The 18,078-nt window shown below is 51.0% G+C and overlaps 1 protein-coding gene across 2 annotated transcripts; it reads left to right on the top strand.

Annotated features, from left to right (window-relative positions):
- The first annotated feature begins 124 nt into the window (after positions 1–124).
- G6pd (glucose-6-phosphate dehydrogenase) lies at positions 125–17,830 on the top strand. 2 transcript variants are annotated; one of them, XM_042667453.1, is made up of 13 exons: positions 125–291; positions 954–1,081; positions 12,450–12,487; positions 12,571–12,679; positions 13,466–13,683; positions 15,260–15,418; positions 15,513–15,638; positions 15,860–15,953; positions 16,053–16,239; positions 16,368–16,603; positions 16,714–16,790; positions 16,909–17,001; positions 17,103–17,830. In XM_042667453.1, exons 1-13 carry the CDS (start codon positions 210–212, stop codon positions 17,191–17,193), a joined length of 1,638 nt encoding a protein of 545 aa, XP_042523387.1. In that variant the 5' UTR covers positions 125–209; the 3' UTR covers positions 17,194–17,830. The 2 variants fall into 2 exon arrangements, with proteins under 2 accessions (XP_042523387.1, XP_042523386.1); XM_042667452.1 differs by having other exon boundaries at positions 936–1,081.
- Positions 17,831–18,078: the final 248 nt, after the last annotated feature.

Genomic DNA, 18,078 nt, shown 5'->3' with positions numbered 1-18,078 from the left:
CAGCAGAAGGCGGGACAGTAGGCGGTGGGAGGGCTAGCGGGCGGCGCAGGTGCCGGTGGGGCTGCGCATATTGTGCAAGAGGCTTGTCCTGGGATGCGCGCGCACCTGCCCCAGTCCCGCCCACTTTCGTGGTGTGGACCGAGGACCCGCCCCACGCGCCTCTCCTGAGGCGGGTCAGCTCAGTCTAAGCGCCCGCCCTCACGCATTAAATGAGCCGGCGGGCCAGAGCCCCCGGAAACAGCCGTGCACTCCGGGGTGGTGAGCGACGCGATCAGCAGCAACCAGTCGCAGGTAACGGGGCATCGCACCGGCGGAGAAGCGTGCTGCGGCCTGGTGCACTGCACGTTTCTCTGACAACAGGCTATTTTGCCATGGTTGGGAATGCAGCAGAATCGAAAGGGTCTTAACCCATCCCTTTGTACCTCACACCTTTCCCATGGGGCCCATGAGGATGAGATCCTGAAAAGAGAGACGTGCTAGGATTCCCACCCACTCCACCCCCCTTGCTAGCTAGGCAGGAGTAGCGCTAAAGCTGAACTTCATCATCTGCTCCTATCCTAAATGCTGCAATTCATTGTGGAGTTTCCGGCAGAGTCCAGAGTTAGATGGTCCTGCGCATGAAGTGCGATGCCCTTGCAGGATTTTGTCCAGCCATCCACAATCGACACTTTACCAGACACGCACTTAATACTTTTAAGTAATTCTGTAATGTGCGCCCCGAACGAAGGCAGCGTGGAGAGTGTGGCTGGAGCCCAAGAAGCCACAGTTTCTAATCCACCAACCCTCCTCCCCCACCCACCCCCACCCCCACCCCATTCCTGGCGATCCCCAGCGAGTGATTTCCGAGATCAATCATCTGCCAATTGAGAGCCCCAAGGACTTCCTCGAGGAGGCCGACTTCCCAGTGCTCTTCTGTGTTCCTCTGCCTTGTCAACGAGCCTTTCTTCCACCAGAGAGCACCATGGAGAAGCAGGTGGCCCTGAGCCGGACCCAGGTGTGTGGAATCCTGCGGGAAGAGCTGTACCAGGGCAATGCATTCCACCAGACTGATACACACATATTTATCATCATGGGTGCATCGGTGAGTCTCCCCCAGGCCCTAAATCTGAAAAGTCTGGCTTTGAATGTAGCACTACTATGCAAGAGACTTCCCACTCAGTACCTCAGCCTTCCCAGCCGATTTTGTGCAGTTATTACCCCAGCACTGCCTAGGATGTGGGTAGGTGGGAAGCATTTCTGAAATCTGTGCCCAATCTATTGACTATAGACCAGACTCCTAGAGCTGCCGGTACTAAGGGAACTAAGGGACTTTTTCCTGGTCAATGGGGAAAACTGAGAGGTAAAAGGGATTGCTGTTCATTCTGTATTGTCTCCAAACCTGCTTTTACCTTGACAAATGGCACCATCAGTTTCACAGGCAGGCAGGACCTGAGCTCTGTTCTCTGCCTGTCTACCTTTAACTGTATGAAGTTCCCTGGGGATGAACACTGAAACTTTCTTCAAATACTTCCCCTTTGCCACATCTTCTGAAATCTCCTGAGGAGCTTCACTCTTCACAATTGTTCAGCTGACACAATTGCCATTTTGTTCTGATAAGAAAGACCAAAAAGACCATCTCTGCAAAGGCAGAAATGTAGCAGTTGATGGTACATGACAAAGCCAGGAGGGTGACATTAGTAGAGTTTGGGACCCAGACTAGATCACCCTCCTTTGTGTGCTTGAGGTAGAAACACAAGTGCAGAGTCTGATGAGACTGGGCAGTCTCAATCACGTACTTTCCTTTTTTGAATGTGTGCCGTTACTCGGGCTGGATTAGGGCGTTGGGCTCTCACTTGGCTTTTTCACTCAAGGCTGCTTCTCTGCCATTGAGCCACATCTCCACTTCTTGATTTTTACTGGTTAATTGGAGATAAAAGTCTCACAGACTTTTCTACCCCGGGCTGTCTTTGATCCACAATCCTCAGATTTTAGCCTCCCAAGTTTCTAGGATTAGGCATAGGCTACCAGGACCCAGCTTGCTTACTTTCCTTTTTAACTTGGGAAGTGCCCAAGAATTTGCTAATCTGTCTTCACAATTAACTAATTGTGAATTTTTTTGAGGTGCTGGGCTTTGAACCCATAGCCTTATACTTGTAAGCAAATGAATCACACTCTCAGCCTTTTTTGCTTTATTTTTCAGATAGGTTCTCACCTCGGTCCAGCCTTGGACCATGGTCTTCCCACCTCTGCCTCCCACTAGCTAGAATTACAGGAGCATAAGAGTATGCCTGGCTTAGGGGTTTCTTTTCAGAGGGAAGGGGATGGGAGGATTTTGTGTGTGCTAGTACTAGGGCTTGAACTCAGGACATGGACACTGTCCTTTAACTGTTTTTGCTCAAGGCTCAAATTCTACCAGTTGAGCCACTGTTGCACTTCTGGCTTTTTACTGATTAGTTGGAGGTAAGATTCTCATGGACTTTTCTGCCCAGGCTGGCTTCAAAGCATGATCCTCAGATCTCCCCTCCTTCGTGGCTAGGATTACAAGCAGGACCCACCCGTGCCTGGCTCAGCTTGTTTTTTGAGATAAGATCTTGCTAACATTTTTTTCCCAGGCTGACCTCAAACCTCTGTTCACTCATCTCTGCCTCTTTTGTATATGGGATTACAGACATGCACTACCAACCCAGCCTGATTATATAATCTTGAGCTTCTGCTCAAGAGCTAGAGAGCTCTTAAAAACCTGTGGCTCAGCACCTTCCACATTCTGACCCCCTCAATTCTTAAGAAATGGTATTTTTTATTAATATAGAATATGTCGCTCCTTTTACCAATCCTGCTCTCTGCCACCTTTGTATTCTGATCAGAACTGGGAAAAGAGAACTTAACCAAAGGAATGAGGAAGCAAGCAAGGAAGAAGGGCTCTGCTGCTATAAGGGTGCTTCCTTTAAATCTTTAAAACTCTAAGACCCAAGGGAGGTACCCAGTCACAGCACAAAGCGGGGACAAGCTTGGCCTCAATCCTGATTGCTGCCTGGTCCCTTTTAAGGAGCTATAACTGTAGCAGCCACAAACTTTAGGACCTAGGAGTCTAACCTTCGGTCTAGGGAGGATAAAATAATGGAACAACTCCAAGCCCTCAACTCTTAGACTCCTCATTGAGAGTATCCCAGCTTGTTGTGTGACCTGGAACAAATATTCTGACTTTATGTGAAGGGCAGTCTTTCACCTAGCAAACTAGGCTTTGCCCCAGGCTGATTGTGTGAGCTCTCACTGGCCTGGGTTTGGGTAACTATCATTGTAGTCGGTAGGGTTCCCTTCCCCTTTGCTTTCCTCTGCTCTGGAAGTAAGAACCAGAGGGTTCCAGAGCAGAGATATGGGAAGTGCTCTGCTCTGGCCGAGGGGAGTGGGGGAAGGTTGAGGATCTTCTGAAGAGCTCCATTGTTTGTTTCTCCCTTTCCCCCCACCCCCGCCAGAGGGGGCTGGACCAGAATGGGTTCCTACTGCATGGGCAGCTCCCAGAGTTGCTCTGGCCTGATACCTCACTCAGTGCAGGAGGTAGGCAGAATACAGCTCTTCTGTAAAGCCAGTGAGTTCTCCAGTTGTTCATTCATTCAACATGTAGTGATCAAGTTTCAGTGACCTGTTTCTTTGTTGTTTTATTGTGTGCCAGTAGTGAGGCTTAAAATCAGGGCCTCATGCTCTTTATTATTTATTTTGTTGTTGTTGTTGTTGTTGGTCATGGGGCTTGAACTCTGGGTCTGGGCGCTGTCCCTCAGCTCTTCAGCTCAAGGCTGGATCTCTACCAGTTGTGCCACACTTCTACTTCCAGCTTTTTGGTGCTTAACTAGAGAAGACAGTGTTACAGGCTTTCCTGCCCAGGCTGGTTTCAAACTATGATCCTCAAACCTCAGCCTTCTGAGTAGCTAGGATTGCAGGTATAAGCCACGAGTCCCTGACTCAAATACCCCTTTCTGACTGTAGCAGCCACAATCCTCGTCCTCCTCATGGGACCACTGGGTAGTCAGGGACCAAAGGGGAGTAAGTAGACAATAAGAGATCAAAGGAGCACCTGGGACTAGCCACAAATGGCCCCCTGTGTCCCCAGCTCCTAGAACACACAGACTGCAAGAAAAGAGCGTGGAGATCAAAGCTGCAGTTGAAGGCTGAGAGGGCAAGTACCCAAAGCCCTAAGTTGAGAACGAGCTCACTGTGGCCTAAAAACCAAAAGGAAGCTAGGAGCCAACAGGCCTGGAGCCTGAGCAAGCAGAACATCCTAGGGGCAAGCTGAACCCAAATGGCCATCCTTTGCCCCAGCTTCCTCCCTAGCTGCCTTGCCCAACCCTCACCCACACACCCAGCTTCCTTCCTGGGAACACCTGACCATGCTTCATGAAGTTACTCAATGAGCTTTGAGCCCCTTCAGGTTACCCCTGCTGTAGCTTCCCACCCTCACAGGAAGCGAGAAGAGGCATTTCCTGGCCCACCATGAAAGCTCTGGCCTTACAGACTGGTGTGGGGAAGGACCCAATCATAGCACCTAGCAAGGCTGGAGGGCGGCTCTCCCGGACACTCAGGGCCAGGGAGGAGGTGAATTGTCCACATCAGCGCATAAGCCCACTGCAGGGCCCTCATCCATCTGGGCCTCAGTTTTCCCATCTGTGCCCCGGGCACAGGAGGTACTCGGGGTCCATCCCAATGCTGGGGTGGTATGCAGAGTGGCCTGAAAACCCCAGGCTTTCTATTTTTTTTAGCTCATTTCAGGGCTGACTTCCATCTTATCCTGATAAGGTTCTTTGCTGTGTCATGATGATGTTGGCATTCTCCCAAAAGTATGGTGACTCACAGAGCCCCAGGGTGGAAGAGGAAGGGCCTTTTGAGTTAGTTTCTCATCCTCAGCTTGCTTCAGAAGCCACTAGGTCTTTTGTCCCAGGAGCCATAAGTCAGCTAGCTGGCCTCCGCTAACGATAGGTGCTCCAGCCTTGGAGAGTTAACGTGGATCTGCAACCCACAACAACCATTGAGGGACAGGGTAGCCCACCCCTGCCACGACTCAAGCCAAAATCCCTTCCACCCAGATGAAAGGCAGCAGTGATTTAGGTTTAGGAAGTAAGAGGCTAAGGGACCACAGGTAGGTGGTAGCCCTTGTCCCTTTGTCCTGGCCTCACCGGGCACTGGTGACAGCAGATCTTAATCCTGCCCCCTCTTTCTCCTAATCACCACATGTCCTTGGGTAGATCCCATCCCTGCCTTGAGTAATGTGAGGGGGTGGCAAAGATGAAAGGCTTTCCACCAGTACTCTCCTTGGCCCTACTCCCACACATGGCATGGGTACATTTTACTTGTGCCCATATCCCTCACTCCAGAGGACTGTAATAAGAGTCTTGCAGGCCAGCCTGGATGGCTGGGCCACCCCAACCTGAGGAGAGTAGCTGTTGCCCCCCTCCCCCTCCATCCTTGGTCCTACCTCGCCTCTCCCTTGGGTGACTTGGAGCCCAGCAGACTGTCGGTTGCAGGAACTGAGCTGAAACAAGGCAAGCAGGTTCTCTTGTTAATCCCAAAGGGAATGAGAACAAACAGCAACTGTGACTCAGCACACCAGTCCCTTGCTACCGGGCTGCCTGGAGTCTGCCCTGATTCCTCCCAATCTGCTGGAATTTGATCATATGCAAACATTGCCTGCTTAGAGGTTTGGCCCCGCCGGGATTCCCATTGTTTTTTCTGGGTCTGGTTCCCAGCAAGCTGCCCCTTTCTGGAGTATGTGAGGCCAGTACTGAGCCATGGGAGCATGCGCACTGACAAGGTGACAGCCCTGTTGGGGGACTCCTAACACAGGGCTGGGGACTGTGTGAACTGGACCTTGACAGAAGCAAGGGAAACCATGTGATGGAAGAGAGCGCCAAAGAAGCTGCTCAGAGGGCCTGGCTGGCATGCTAGGATGTGCGCATGGAGGAGGAGGCCAACAGTGCATCTGCACCATCTTCCTAAAGATAATCCCCCAAGGTGGGAGTACAGAGAGGCCATTGGGCCCAAGTTCCCATCAGTTCACATAGGAGGGAGCGGTTAACATAAGAGGCCACTCCAGAGTACTCTGGAGATTTCCCACGAAGGAGCTCTTTAATAGCTCCCTCACCCGCCTTCCTCCAGCTGATCCGGTTATGTGATGGCTGGGTTGGTTGGTTGATTTGTTTGTTTATGGGTTGTGGTGGGGTGGGAACCCAGGGCCTTGCACATGCTAATCACACACCCTACCACTAAGCTGTGTCCCCAGGCCATCGCTTTCATGTCTTCATTGCTGTTAGAAGTGGGCTTTGCCAGCCAGGCACTGGTGGCTCACACCTATAATCCTAGCTACCCAAGAGGCTGAGATGTTTGGATTGAGGTTTAAAGCCAGCCCAGGCAAAAAAGTTCCTAAGACTCTTATCTTCAGTTAATCAGCAAGTGGAGTAGTAGAGTGGACTTGTGGCCCAAGTGGTAGAATGCCAGCTGTGAACACAAAAGCCAAGTAAGAGCATGGGGCCCTGAGTTCAAGTGAAAATGCTGGCACAAAAATAAATAAAAACAAGTTTGAAAAAAGAAAGAAAGGGCTGGGAAGGTGGCTCAGTGGTAGAGCGCTTGCCTTTCATGCATGAGGCTCTGGGTTCCATTCCTCAGTACCACATAATCGGAAAAAGCCGGAAGTGGGGCTGGCTCAGGTTGGTCTCAGCGCTGGTCTACAGCTGAAGAGCTGGGGGACAGCGCCCAGGCCCAGAGTTCAGGCCCCACAACCGAAATGGACTCATCAGTGTAGCCCCATTACTTCAGCATTTCTGTTGTTGGTACTAGGGATATGACCCGGCACTTTATTTTATGTCAAGACAGGCTTTTATGAAGCAGTCTAGACCCAAACTTTAAATCATCCTGCCTCAGCCTCCCAAGAAGCTAGGGTTACTACATGTATTACCAGGTTTAGCTCGAACATTTTTGTAGTTTATATTTAAGACAATGTTACATCTTTGTCTTTGCCACCCCCCCCCCCCCTTTGCTGGTACTCTACCACTTAAGCCACAGTTTTACTTAGAGATTTTTTTTAGGTGGGGGGGGGAGTGGTTAGTTGGAAATAAGGAGTCTCACAAACGTTCCTGCCTGCACTGGCTTCAAACCACAGTCCTCAGATCTCAGCCTCCTCATTATGGGCCTGAGCTACCAGCGCCTGGCCAATGTCTTCATTTTTAAAGGGCCAAACAGCATGGCTGGGTTGTGTATGCGACCACTTGAAATGGCAGTAAGTTGCCTTTGAGGCATTATGTCAAATGGGACAGCAGGTCACTTCACCTTCTGGGTGGCCTAGCACCTCCACACGGAACATTGGTTGGAGGCAGGAAGTGTTCTTTGGGCTCCCTTCTGAATTTGTTTGAGCTCAGCAAAGTTCACACTGCCCAAACAGGCTCCATCTGAAAAGTTATCCCAAACATCTGGAAAAACAGGTTGGAAATACCTGTTAAATGTGTTGTTTTGCATTTTTTTGCCTGTCCTGGGGCTTGAACTCAGGGCCTGGGCACTGTCCCTGATCCTCTTTTACTAAAAGCTAGCACTCTACTACTTGAGCCACAGTGCCACTTCCAGCTTTTTCTGTGTATGTGGTGCTGAGGAATCGAACCTGGTGCTTCATGCATGCTAGGCAAGCACTCTACCACTGAAACACCTTCCCATGCCCCTGGATTTTTTAAAATCAGATACAGGTGAAGGAAAGATTTCTACAAATTACTTTTGTATGAATATTCAGGTCCTTAATTCCAGGAGTTGGTTTTCCAGTCCAAAGTGAGTTGAGATCCAGATTGGGCCACCGCCCTCATGTCTGCACCACTCCCCTCCCCTCCTGGAGGGGCTCTGCTCTCTGGAGCGTAGGCTCACGCCCTGGCCCATCCCATCCCACGCTCTTAATTATAGGATCTAATATCAAAGGACAGACACCCTACTCCATTTTCCCTCAAGAGTGTGCTGGCGATTCTGCCCCTTTTCCTTGTGGTTTCTTGAGTTACTAACAAAAAGCATGGTTAGGCCCTTGCTGCTCAATTGAATGTACAGATTGGCTTGGAGCAGGGAGAGGGGTATTGTGATTCTTCTTGGAGGTCTTTAATGGAGTTGTATCATTTAATTATACATACACTGCTTTGCATGTATTTCTAAGGACTTAAGAATGTTTGTTCTTTTTTGTTGTTGTTGTTAGCCACAGGGTTTGAACTCAGGGCCTGGGTTCTGTCCGTGAGCTCTTTTGGCTCAAGGCTAATGCTCTACCACTTGAGCCCTAGCGCCACTTCCAGTTTTCTAGTAGTTAATTGGACATACGTGTCTCAAGGATGCCAGGCACTGGTAGCTCAACGCCTAGAATTCTAGCTACTCAGGAGGCTGAGATCTGAGGATCATGGCTCAAAGCCAGCTAAAGTCCATAAGACTTTTTATCACCAAAAAACCAGAAGGTGAACTGTGGCTCAAGTGGGAGAGTGCTACCCTTGAGCACAAAAGTTCAGGTACAGTGCCCAGGACCAACACAAAGAAAAAGAGAGTCTCAGGCTTTCCTACCTGAGCTAGCTTTGAACCATGATCCTCAGATCTCAGCTGCCTCAGTAGCTATTATTTATAGGTGTGAGCTACCAGCACCCTGCAGTATTGCTTTAAGTTGCCTTTTTTCCCCCTTACAACTGTTGCTACTAAGTATGAAGGCAGCAGTGTTGTATCTACATTTTTTTATGTTTTATTGGAATATACATGGAAAGGAACACAGGCCATAAAGTACGGCTTGACAACTTTCACCAACTTTGCACACCCATATAAGCTTCACTCACACCAAGAAACAGAACATTACTGCCTGTAGTCCCAGAATTTAGGCGGCATAGCCAGACCCTGTACATTGTCAGGCACTGGTGGCTCACGCTTGTAATCCTAGCTATTCAGGAGGCTGAGAACTGAGGGTTGAGATTCAAAGCCAGCTGAAGCAGGAAAGTCTGTGAGACTCTTATATCCACCTAACTATCAAAGAACCATAAGTGGAGCTGTGGCTCAAAGTGATAGAGTACTAGCCTTGAGCAAATGAGCTCAGGGACAGCACCCAGGCCTGAGGTCAAGCGCCAAAACCCACCAAAAAAAAAAGAACATTATCTATACCCAAGTGGCACCTCCTTCGCTCAACGTTCCCCAAATGTAATTTCTGACCCCTTCCTCACCCCCCACTCATTCTTTCCACTATCTTTTAGTACATATGGCATTTCATAAATAATAACTTTGCAATTGATAATCTAGGATATTTATGTCCCCCAGAATGTTCTTCTAATGGCTCCCCTCTGCTATAGGCAACCACTGATTTAATCTCTGTTGCTGTTGTAATTGTTGCCCATTCTAGGCCTTGAAGCAAAATCACCAGTATTTGGCCACTTTGCGTAAATATATTTATATGATTTGCCCATGTTGGATGATCTTTATCACATTTCTCCGTGCTAGCCAGTAACCCTTTGTACAGATACACAGTATGTATTCCATTTACCTACTGACTGATTTAAGCATTTTGCTTCCAGTATGGGAAAGTTTTGAATGAAGTATGCGTGGGCATGTGTGCGCAGATCTTTGGGAGGCCAGATGCTTATTTCACAGGACTTTCCTGCCTGGGCTGGCTTTGAACCTCAATTCTCAGATCTCAGCCTCCTGAGTAGCTAGGATGACAGGCGTGAGCCCTGGCCTTTTTTTTTGGGGGGGGGGGGGTCCGGTCGTGGGGCCTGAACTCTGGGCCTGGGCACTGTCCCTCAGCTCTTCAGCTCAAGGCTAGCGCTCTACCACTTGAGCCACAGCACCACTTCCGGCTTTTTTCTTTTTGCTTATGTGGTGCTGAGGAATTGAACCCAGAGCTTCATGCATGCAAGGCAAGCGCTCTCCCACTGAGCCACCTTCCCAGTCTCCCCCTCTTTTTTTTTAAGACAGAGTCTTACTACTGCCACCTAGCCTGACCTGGATCACAAAATCCTCCTGCCTACACTTCCCACATGCTCGAATTACAAGTATTCTGTGCCACCACGTCCAGCACCGTCTCTTGGGATGGGCAGAAGTCCTTGTTTAATTTTGGTGAAATCCCTTTTATCAGTTCTTCTAACTACTGATTTCTATATTTATGATTTTTTTTTCTTTTTTTTTTTTTTTTTTTTGTCGGTTGTGTGGCTTGAACTCTGGGCCTGGGCGCTGTCCCTCAGCTCTTCAGCTCAAGGCTAGCGCTCTACCACTTGAGTCACAGCACCACTTCCGGCTTTTTTCTTTTTTGCTTATGTGGTGCTGAGGAATGGAACCCAGGGCCTCATGCATGCAAGGCAAGCGCTCTACCACTGAGCCAACTTCCCAGCCCGTGAAGCAGTTTTCTTAATGCCCAGTATCATGTAATAATAGCAGTTTTGTTTCTTCCCTTCCGTACATTATAGCATTTTGTTTTCTTGTCTTCATGCAATGGCTAGGGCCGTTGGCTTAGCATTGCCTAAGCAGCCAGTGGCAGGCATTCTTTTTTTGTTCCTGATTGTTGACAGGAAATTATCTCAACGTTTCCTGTTTATGGTGTTTGTAGGATGTTTCATACATACCCTATTTCAAGTTAAGGAAGTTCCCCTTTTCTACTTTGAAAAGAGTTTTTTGTCATGAAGGGATAGTTCTCTGTGACCTTTTTTTTTTTTTTTTTCTCATTTTGGGGGCCTGAACTCTAGGCCTGGGTGCTGTCCTTCAGCTCTTTAGCTCAGGGCTAGTGCTCTACCACTTGAGCCACAGCACCACTTTCGGCTTTTTCTGCTTATGTGGTGCTGAGGAATGGAACCCAGGGCCTCAGGCATGCAAGGCAAACGCTCTACCACTGAGCCACCTTCCCAGCCCCATTCTGTAATCTTTTATCTACTTTTTTTGTAGTGGTAGGGCTTGAACTCAAGGCCTCAAGCTCATGCTTGGCTTTTCACTCAATTCTAATGAAACATAGCTCCACTTTAAGCTTGTTGTTGGTTAGTTCTGGATGAGTCTCACAATTTATCTGCCTAAGCTGGCTTCAAACCTCAAGCCTCAGGGGCTGGGAAGGTAGCTCAGTGGTAGAGTGCCAGAAGTGGTGCTGTGGCTCAAGTGGTAGAGCACTAGCCTTGAACTGAAGAGCTGAGGGACAGTGCCCAGGCCCACAGTTCAGGCCCCATGACCAACAACAACAACAAAACTCAAGCCTCAGGGCTGGGAAGGTGGCTCAGTGGTAGAGTGCTTGCCTTGCATGCCTGAGGCCCTGGGTTCCATTCCTCAGCACCACATAAGCAGAAAAAGCTGGAAGTGGTGCTGTAGAGCGCTAGCCTTGAGCTAAAGAGCTGAGGGACAGCACCCAGGCCCAGAGTTCAAGCCCCACTATAGACAAAAAAAAAAAAACTCAAGCCTCAGATCTCACCCTCCTGAGTAGCTAGGATTATAGGCATGAGCCAGAGTGCCCGGCTTCATTGCACGATTTTGTTGGCTACTGTTTTCTACAGGATTTCTGTGTCTGCATGTATGTGCATAAATGAGAGACTGAGCGGTTTTCCCACATGCCTTCCTCATTGTGTTTTAGTAGCAAGATTCTGCACACTCCTTTCTTGTGTCTGCTTCCAACTGGAATTCTCTCTTCCTTGATTTTTGCATGCTCTCCATGCCAAGGATTGCTTTAGTGGCCATTGCCCCACTCAAGTCCCTTAATCCATTCTTATAGGCTTTTTTTTAGAGGAATTAGTCCAACCTTTGACAGTCATAGAGTAAAGATGTTTGTAGAGAGCTCCTCTGCATTTCCAGGGTGTGCTTTGTACCACTTTATTCCCAGTATCTTCCTGAACTAGCCTTGAGCTGAAGAGCTGAGGGACAGTGCCCAGGCCCAGAATTCAGGCCCCACAACTGACAGAAAAATAAATAAATAACACCATGTCACAGGTTTGTCTGACTTTATTAGTCTTTTTCAGACACCAACTTCTGGCTTTGTTAGTCTTTTTTTCTCTTTTTAATGTTCCATTCTGTGTACCAGGTAGGCTTCAAATTCCTCCTGTCTAAGCCACCAAGTACTATGATTATAGCCATGTACTGCCATACCTGCCCTGCTGTTCTTTCTTCAGCTTCATCCAGTAGATGAGTGATTGTTACTTTTGACCCATTCTTTTGCTCATGTGAGATTTAAGACCAAATCTCACTAGTTTTGATATGTGGTGGTCCTATCATTATTCAGTTCTAATTCATTTAAGTTTCCAGGCTTTCTTCTTGAATGCAGGAGACACATGTATACAACGTGGATCACAAGTACAGGGATGGGGCAGGCCGGGATCTCAGGGTTCCTCTGCTGATGGATGAGAACCAGGCAGATGCGCATAATTATAGCTGAGTAGTGACCTTGAATGGATGTGCAGATCACCAGTGGTAGGAGATGATCTTAGTCATGTGCTAGTTTCTTACCAACACACCTCTTTCCTTTGCCACAGGGTGATCTGGCCAAGAAGAAGATTTACCCTACCATCTGGTAAGTGTACCCTCCCACTGCCCATCTGGTCTCCCTGTGATCTTGTCCTCCCCAGCTTGGCTATAGGTGTATTCTGTCCTCAGGTGGCTGTTTCGAGATGGCCTCCTGCCAGAAGACACCTTCATCGTGGGCTTTGCCCGCTCTTCCCTCACAGTGGATGACATCCGCAAGCAGAGTGAACCCTTCTTCAAAGTACGTGGTTTGGGGATGTCATCCAGCCTTGTTCTGTCTTCTTCCCTAGCCCCTAGGCAGGTGACCCACTAAAGGGTATGCCCTTCCATCCCTCCCTTCTCCCTTGACTCACACAGGCAGGGCCGCCTGGAGACTCCAGGCCCAGTGCCTCTCTCCTCACCTCCCCAAAGCCACTACTCTGCAGCCACCCAAAAGTCCTCACTGCTTCCTCCATGACAAGAGGACCTCTAGGCAAGGGGAGCTGAAGGGGTCTCTTTCCCAAGATCTCCTATTCCAACCCAGACTTCCTAGCCTCATCCTGCTTTGCTCTGGGCCACATTGGAATTGGCCAAGAGCTAGAAAAAGATCAGTCCACAGGGGCTTCTTCCAAGACAGTGGGAAATGCTACTAGTTGGCATTTCTTAGCAAGTTTGTGTGGTGATTTTGGAGAGAGTTATTTCCCATTGTCTTCGCCCAGGTCCATTTTCCCTGAAGCCTGAAATATAGTCTTAGGGCCCTAGAGGTTCAGGGGTGCCCAGGCCCTGCCTAAGGACTTTGCATCACCCGCGTTCATGCCGCCTGCCTCTGTCCTCTCTCTATGGATGTGCAAAGCTCACAAGATGGAGTGAACCTTCGTCCAGTGGGGCCAGGATAGCTGACTTCTAAGGGAGAGACCTCCATGGACCAACAAGAGAAAAACGTTCATAAATAAGAACTTTCAGTCCCTGGGGCAGAAAAAAACATGGACTCTGAAGAAGCAGAAGTGAGGTATTGACATATGCCTGTCTAATTATCCATATCTCCCAGGCCACTCCAGAAGAGAGGCCCAAGCTAGAAGAATTCTTTGCCCGCAACTCCTACGTATCTGGCCAATACAATGACCCAGCCTCCTACCAGGACCTCAATAGCCACATCAATGCTCTCCACCCGGGGTCACAGGCCAATCGCCTCTTCTACCTGGCCTTGCCTCCTACGGTCTATGAAGCTGTCACCAAGAACATCAGTGAGACCTGCATGAGCCAGACGTAAGGCTTGTCCTCTCTTCCTTCCTGCCTCCTCTGTTTGCTCTGCCTTGGTCTGATCTGCCAGGGTGAGGGAGGGCTACCCTTGGCTACTGTGCACACCCTCCAGGGTCAGCCAGTCTAAGCTGTCTGAAAATGCAGATAACCCTTGTTTGTACTATAAATTAGTTAGCTCTCCAAACAAGAAAATAAGCTGTAACTGGCGATTTTCAAATAGTCTTTACTAAAAATGCTGCTACTATGTATAATTTGGGCTCAAATGCCTCAAACCGAAATCCTTTGGCCACAATTTCTTCCAAGCCCACAAGATGGCAGTGTTGCTCCACCAAACTGCTATTACCCCACTCTTGACATTTGTATTTTCCCTGTGTCTCTACCACGCCCACAAGGTGGCAGTTTTGCTCCATGAGAAATCACTGCTTGCTAGCAGCCATTTCTTGCCTGTTTTCTTTTGTTTCCTTTTGTTTCCTGTGGAGATTTTTTATGGGTTTTTTTTTTGTTTGTTTGTTTGGGGGCAGGTCCTGGGTCTTGAACTCAGGGCCTGGGAGCTGTTCCTGAGCTTTTTTACTCCAGGCCAGCATTCTACCACTTGAGCCACAGTTGCACTTCTAACTTTTTTAGGTAGTTGGTTGAAGATACGAAACTTTGTGCCTGGGTTGGCTTTGAACTGCAATCCTTACATCTCAGCCTCCTAAGTAGCTAGGATCACAGGCATGAGCCCCTACCACCAGCCATTTCCAGTGTTTGGGTGGTTAATTGAGGGTAAGAGTCTCATGGACTTTCCTGCCCTAGCTGACATTAAAGTTCTATCCTTAGATCTCAGCCTACTGAGTAAATAGGATTATAAGCATGAGTCACTGGTGCCCAGCCTCTTCTCCTTTTGAAACTAATGAAGGTGCTACAGTCAAATGGTAAAGAGACTGCTTAGCAAGTGATACCCTAAATTCAAACCCCAGTACTACATCTTCCCCCCCCAAAAAAAAAAAAAAGAATTGGGAATCGAATGTAGTGACCTGTGCCTATAAATCTCAACTACTCAAGAGGCTGAGGCAGAGCGTGGACATGGTAGTGCATTCTTACAATCCAGCATTCAGAGGCTGAGGCAGAAGGATGGTAAGTTCCAAGCCAGCCTAGACTACACAGAGAGGCCCTGCCTCAAAAAGAAAAAAAAAATGGGAAGATTCCTTAAGCTTGAGAATTCCAAGCCAACCTAAGCACCATACTGATAACTTGTCTCAAAAAAATAAATAAATAGACCACTGGGGGGAGCTAGCTGTTCACTGATTGCTGAGCAGCCCAGTGAGGACCTGACCTGGGGCTGGAGGGACATGGGCCTCTGAGAAAGGTAGCAGTCCATTGTAGCATGCAGGACAGGCAGGTCTTGGAGTGGTTCCCCTCCCAAGCAGGTTGAGTCAAGAAGGACTTGGGGGGACAGAAGGTATCCATGGGTGTGAGGGGCTCTGTGGAAAGGCAAGGAGACAATGTTGATGCTCCAGGGGGGAGAGAGTTGGGGTCACAAGGCTTTGGGTCCTGCTGCTGGAGTAGGAGTTTGAAGGAACTGGCTGGGGGCTCCCCACAGAGGTTGGAACCGCATCATTGTGGAAAAGCCGTTCGGGAGAGACCTGCAGAGCTCTGACCAGCTGTCCAACCACATCTCGTCCCTGTTCCGTGAGGACCAGATCTACCGCATCGACCACTACCTGGGCAAGGAGATGGTGCAGAACCTCATGGTGCTGAGGTAGGGGCTGAGCCCCCCCACCCACGTGGGGCTGGAGTGGGGCTCAAGGGGGAGCCACCTCCCTCGCGCTCACCTCTGTCTGTGCCCCACACAGATTTGCCAACAGAATTTTTGGCCCTATCTGGAACCGGGACAACATTGCCTGCGTGATCCTCACCTTCAAAGAGCCCTTTGGCACTGAGGGCCGGGGGGGCTACTTCGATGAATTTGGAATCATCAGGTGAGAGAGGAGCATGCGCCCAGCCCTGCGCCCCCCCCCCATTCTGAGCACACTCTGGTGTCCTCCGTGTGAGGGGTGTGGAAGCACTCCTGCCAGCTTGTCACTAGAAGCCTTGTTTGGGGATGTTGGGCCTCCTGGCATGTGGCTAGCAGGAAGGGAGGCAAAGGTGAGGGCCCCCCCCCCCCGTCTTCCTGGCCGGCCTCAGCCTTCTCCTCCACCAGGGACGTGATGCAGAACCACCTGCTGCAGATGCTGTGTCTGGTGGCCATGGAGAAGCCCGCTTCCACCGATTCGGATGATGTCCGGGATGAGAAGGTAGGAGGGGGGCAGGCGCTGCCAGCCACGGCCCCCACCCTGCACCTGCCCTGTCACCCAGGCTCCTGCTCTTCCCCCCCTGCCCCGGCTTTGCCGCAGGTCAAGGTGTTGAAGTGTATCTCTGAGGTGAAGGCTGACAACGTGGTCCTGGGCCAGTACGTGGGGAATCCCAGCGCAGAAGGAGAAGCCGCCAAAGGCTACCTCGACGACCCCACCGTGCCTCTCGGCTCTACCACCGCCACCTTCGCTGCTGTCGTTCTCTATGTGGAGAATGAGCGGTGGGATGGTAGGTGTGCGTCCTCTTTATATGCCCCCTCCCTACACACACCACATACACCACCACTCAAGCACTTGCACATGGCCCGGGCCTGTGCAAAACCCAAGCCCTGAGGCCAGCCCACTCCTCCCCCGCAGGGGTGCCCTTCATCCTTCGTTGCGGCAAAGCTCTGAATGAGCGCAAGGCAGAGGTGAGGCTGCAGTTCCACGACGTGGCGGGTGACATCTTCCACCAGCAGTGCAAGCGCAACGAGCTGGTCATCCGCGTGCAACCCAACGAGGCCGTGTACACCAAGATGATGACCAAGAAGCCCGGCATGTTCTTCAACCCCGAGGAGTCGGAGCTGGACCTGACCTATGGCAACAGATACAAGGTGCCCACTGAGAGGGCGAGCCGGGGAGGGGGCTGTTGCATGCATGCTGTTGCACATGCAGTGAGGGGCTGTTGCATACCCGTGGTGGCAGCGAGCCCTTCCCCCTGCAGAACGTCAAGCTCCCTGATGCCTATGAGCGCCTCATCCTGGACGTCTTCTGTGGCAGCCAGATGCACTTTGTGCGCAGGTGAGGGTGCCCAGCGATCTTCCCCCAGACATCTGGGGGGGGGGCAGGCAAGAGAGTGCTCTCCCCTCCCCCGCTATGCGCAACACTGCTCCCCACAAGCCACCCCATGTCCCCTCAGCGACGAGCTCCGGGAGGCCTGGAGGATCTTCACTCCCCTACTGCACAAGATTGACAGCGAGAAGCCGCAGCCCATCCCCTATGTGTATGGGAGGTAAGGGAAGGATAGGCGGTGGGGGGGCATGGAAGGGGGGACCCCCACAAGCGAGGATCCTTCATGTTTCCTTCCCTGGGCCTATCTTGTCTTGCTTCCAGCCGCGGCCCCACAGAGGCAGACGACTTGATGAAGAGAGTAGGCTTCCACTATGAGGGTACCTACAAGTGGGTGAACCCCCACAAGCTCTGAGCCCTGGACACCACCCCACCCCACCCGCGCTCCCCTCAGCCACACTGTGTCTGTCCTTCCTGCCACTGACCCCACATTGGGAAGACTTTGGGACCATTGGCCTGAGCCTCACATTCCTGCCCTGGGCTCCGGCCACCACTGTGCCCCTCTCTGCTGCTGCTGCCACGGAAGCCCCACTGCACTCCTCCAGAGCCAAGCGCCAGCCTCGCCGGGATGCGCGGGACTCCCGCAAGCCCTAGCTGAGCCACCTACCTCCCAGTCACCCCAGCCCCCCTCATTCCGGCCCCCACAGAAGACCCCCCGCAGAAGGAAGAGCGGCAGCCTGAGCTGAGGGACTGTGGGGAGGGGGCCGGGGCAAAGCACTCCCCAGTGCCCATTGGCCCGTGCCTCACAACGCACAAGTGTACCAGCGGAGCCACGCTGCCCGGTGCACGCAACATTCCTGGCGAGCAGCTGGACGGGATGCCGTGCTGCCTAACGGTGTCTTAGCCCCAGACAGCTGCTCCCCACAAACTCTACTCCACGCCCTCCCTCACTCCACCCATGGGCAGCCTCCCTTCCGCACACAACGCAGAAGCAGTAGCTATGGCCCCTACCTCAACCCTCGCCATTAAATCCTTCAGCAGCCCGCCTGTCCCCTTGTCCTTACCCCCCACCGCCACCCAACAACACGGGCGGCAGGCCCATCACGTCCTGTGCCCCTCCACTCCCCCTCACTGGACACCCACCACGGTGCTACACCCCACTGGCTTGGGCTTGCCCCCCCCCCCCAAGGCTCAAGCCTGTCCCTGCCACTCACTGCTGCACCCCATGGATGTCCATCAAGACCAGCTTGCTGAGCAAGGACAGGCCAGCCTGCCTCATGTTCCACATGAACACCTCAAC

The sequence above is a fragment of the Dipodomys spectabilis genome, unplaced genomic scaffold (assembly GCF_019054845.1).
Source record: "Dipodomys spectabilis isolate Male_0828 unplaced genomic scaffold, ASM1905484v1 ptg000411l, whole genome shotgun sequence".
NCBI classification, from domain to species: Eukaryota; Metazoa; Chordata; class Mammalia; order Rodentia; family Heteromyidae; genus Dipodomys; species Dipodomys spectabilis.
Note: the sequence above shows the minus strand (reverse complement) of the source record. Positions and strands in the feature narration are given on the sequence as shown.

What these genes read in the sequence shown, in the direction of transcription:
- G6pd (XM_042667452.1), top strand. Translation starts at nt 210, where the DNA reads ATGAGCCGGCGGGCCAGAGCCCCCGGAAACAGCCGTGCACTCCGGGGT. An exon ending in CCTATGGCAACAGATACAAG is followed by an intron (nt 16,604 to 16,713) that starts GTGCCCACTGAG and finishes TTCCCCCTGCAG; the next exon opens with AACGTCAAGCTCCCTGATGC. An exon ending in ATCCCCTATGTGTATGGGAG is followed by an intron (nt 17,002 to 17,102) that starts GTAAGGGAAGGA and finishes TCTTGCTTCCAG; the next exon opens with CCGCGGCCCCACAGAGGCAG.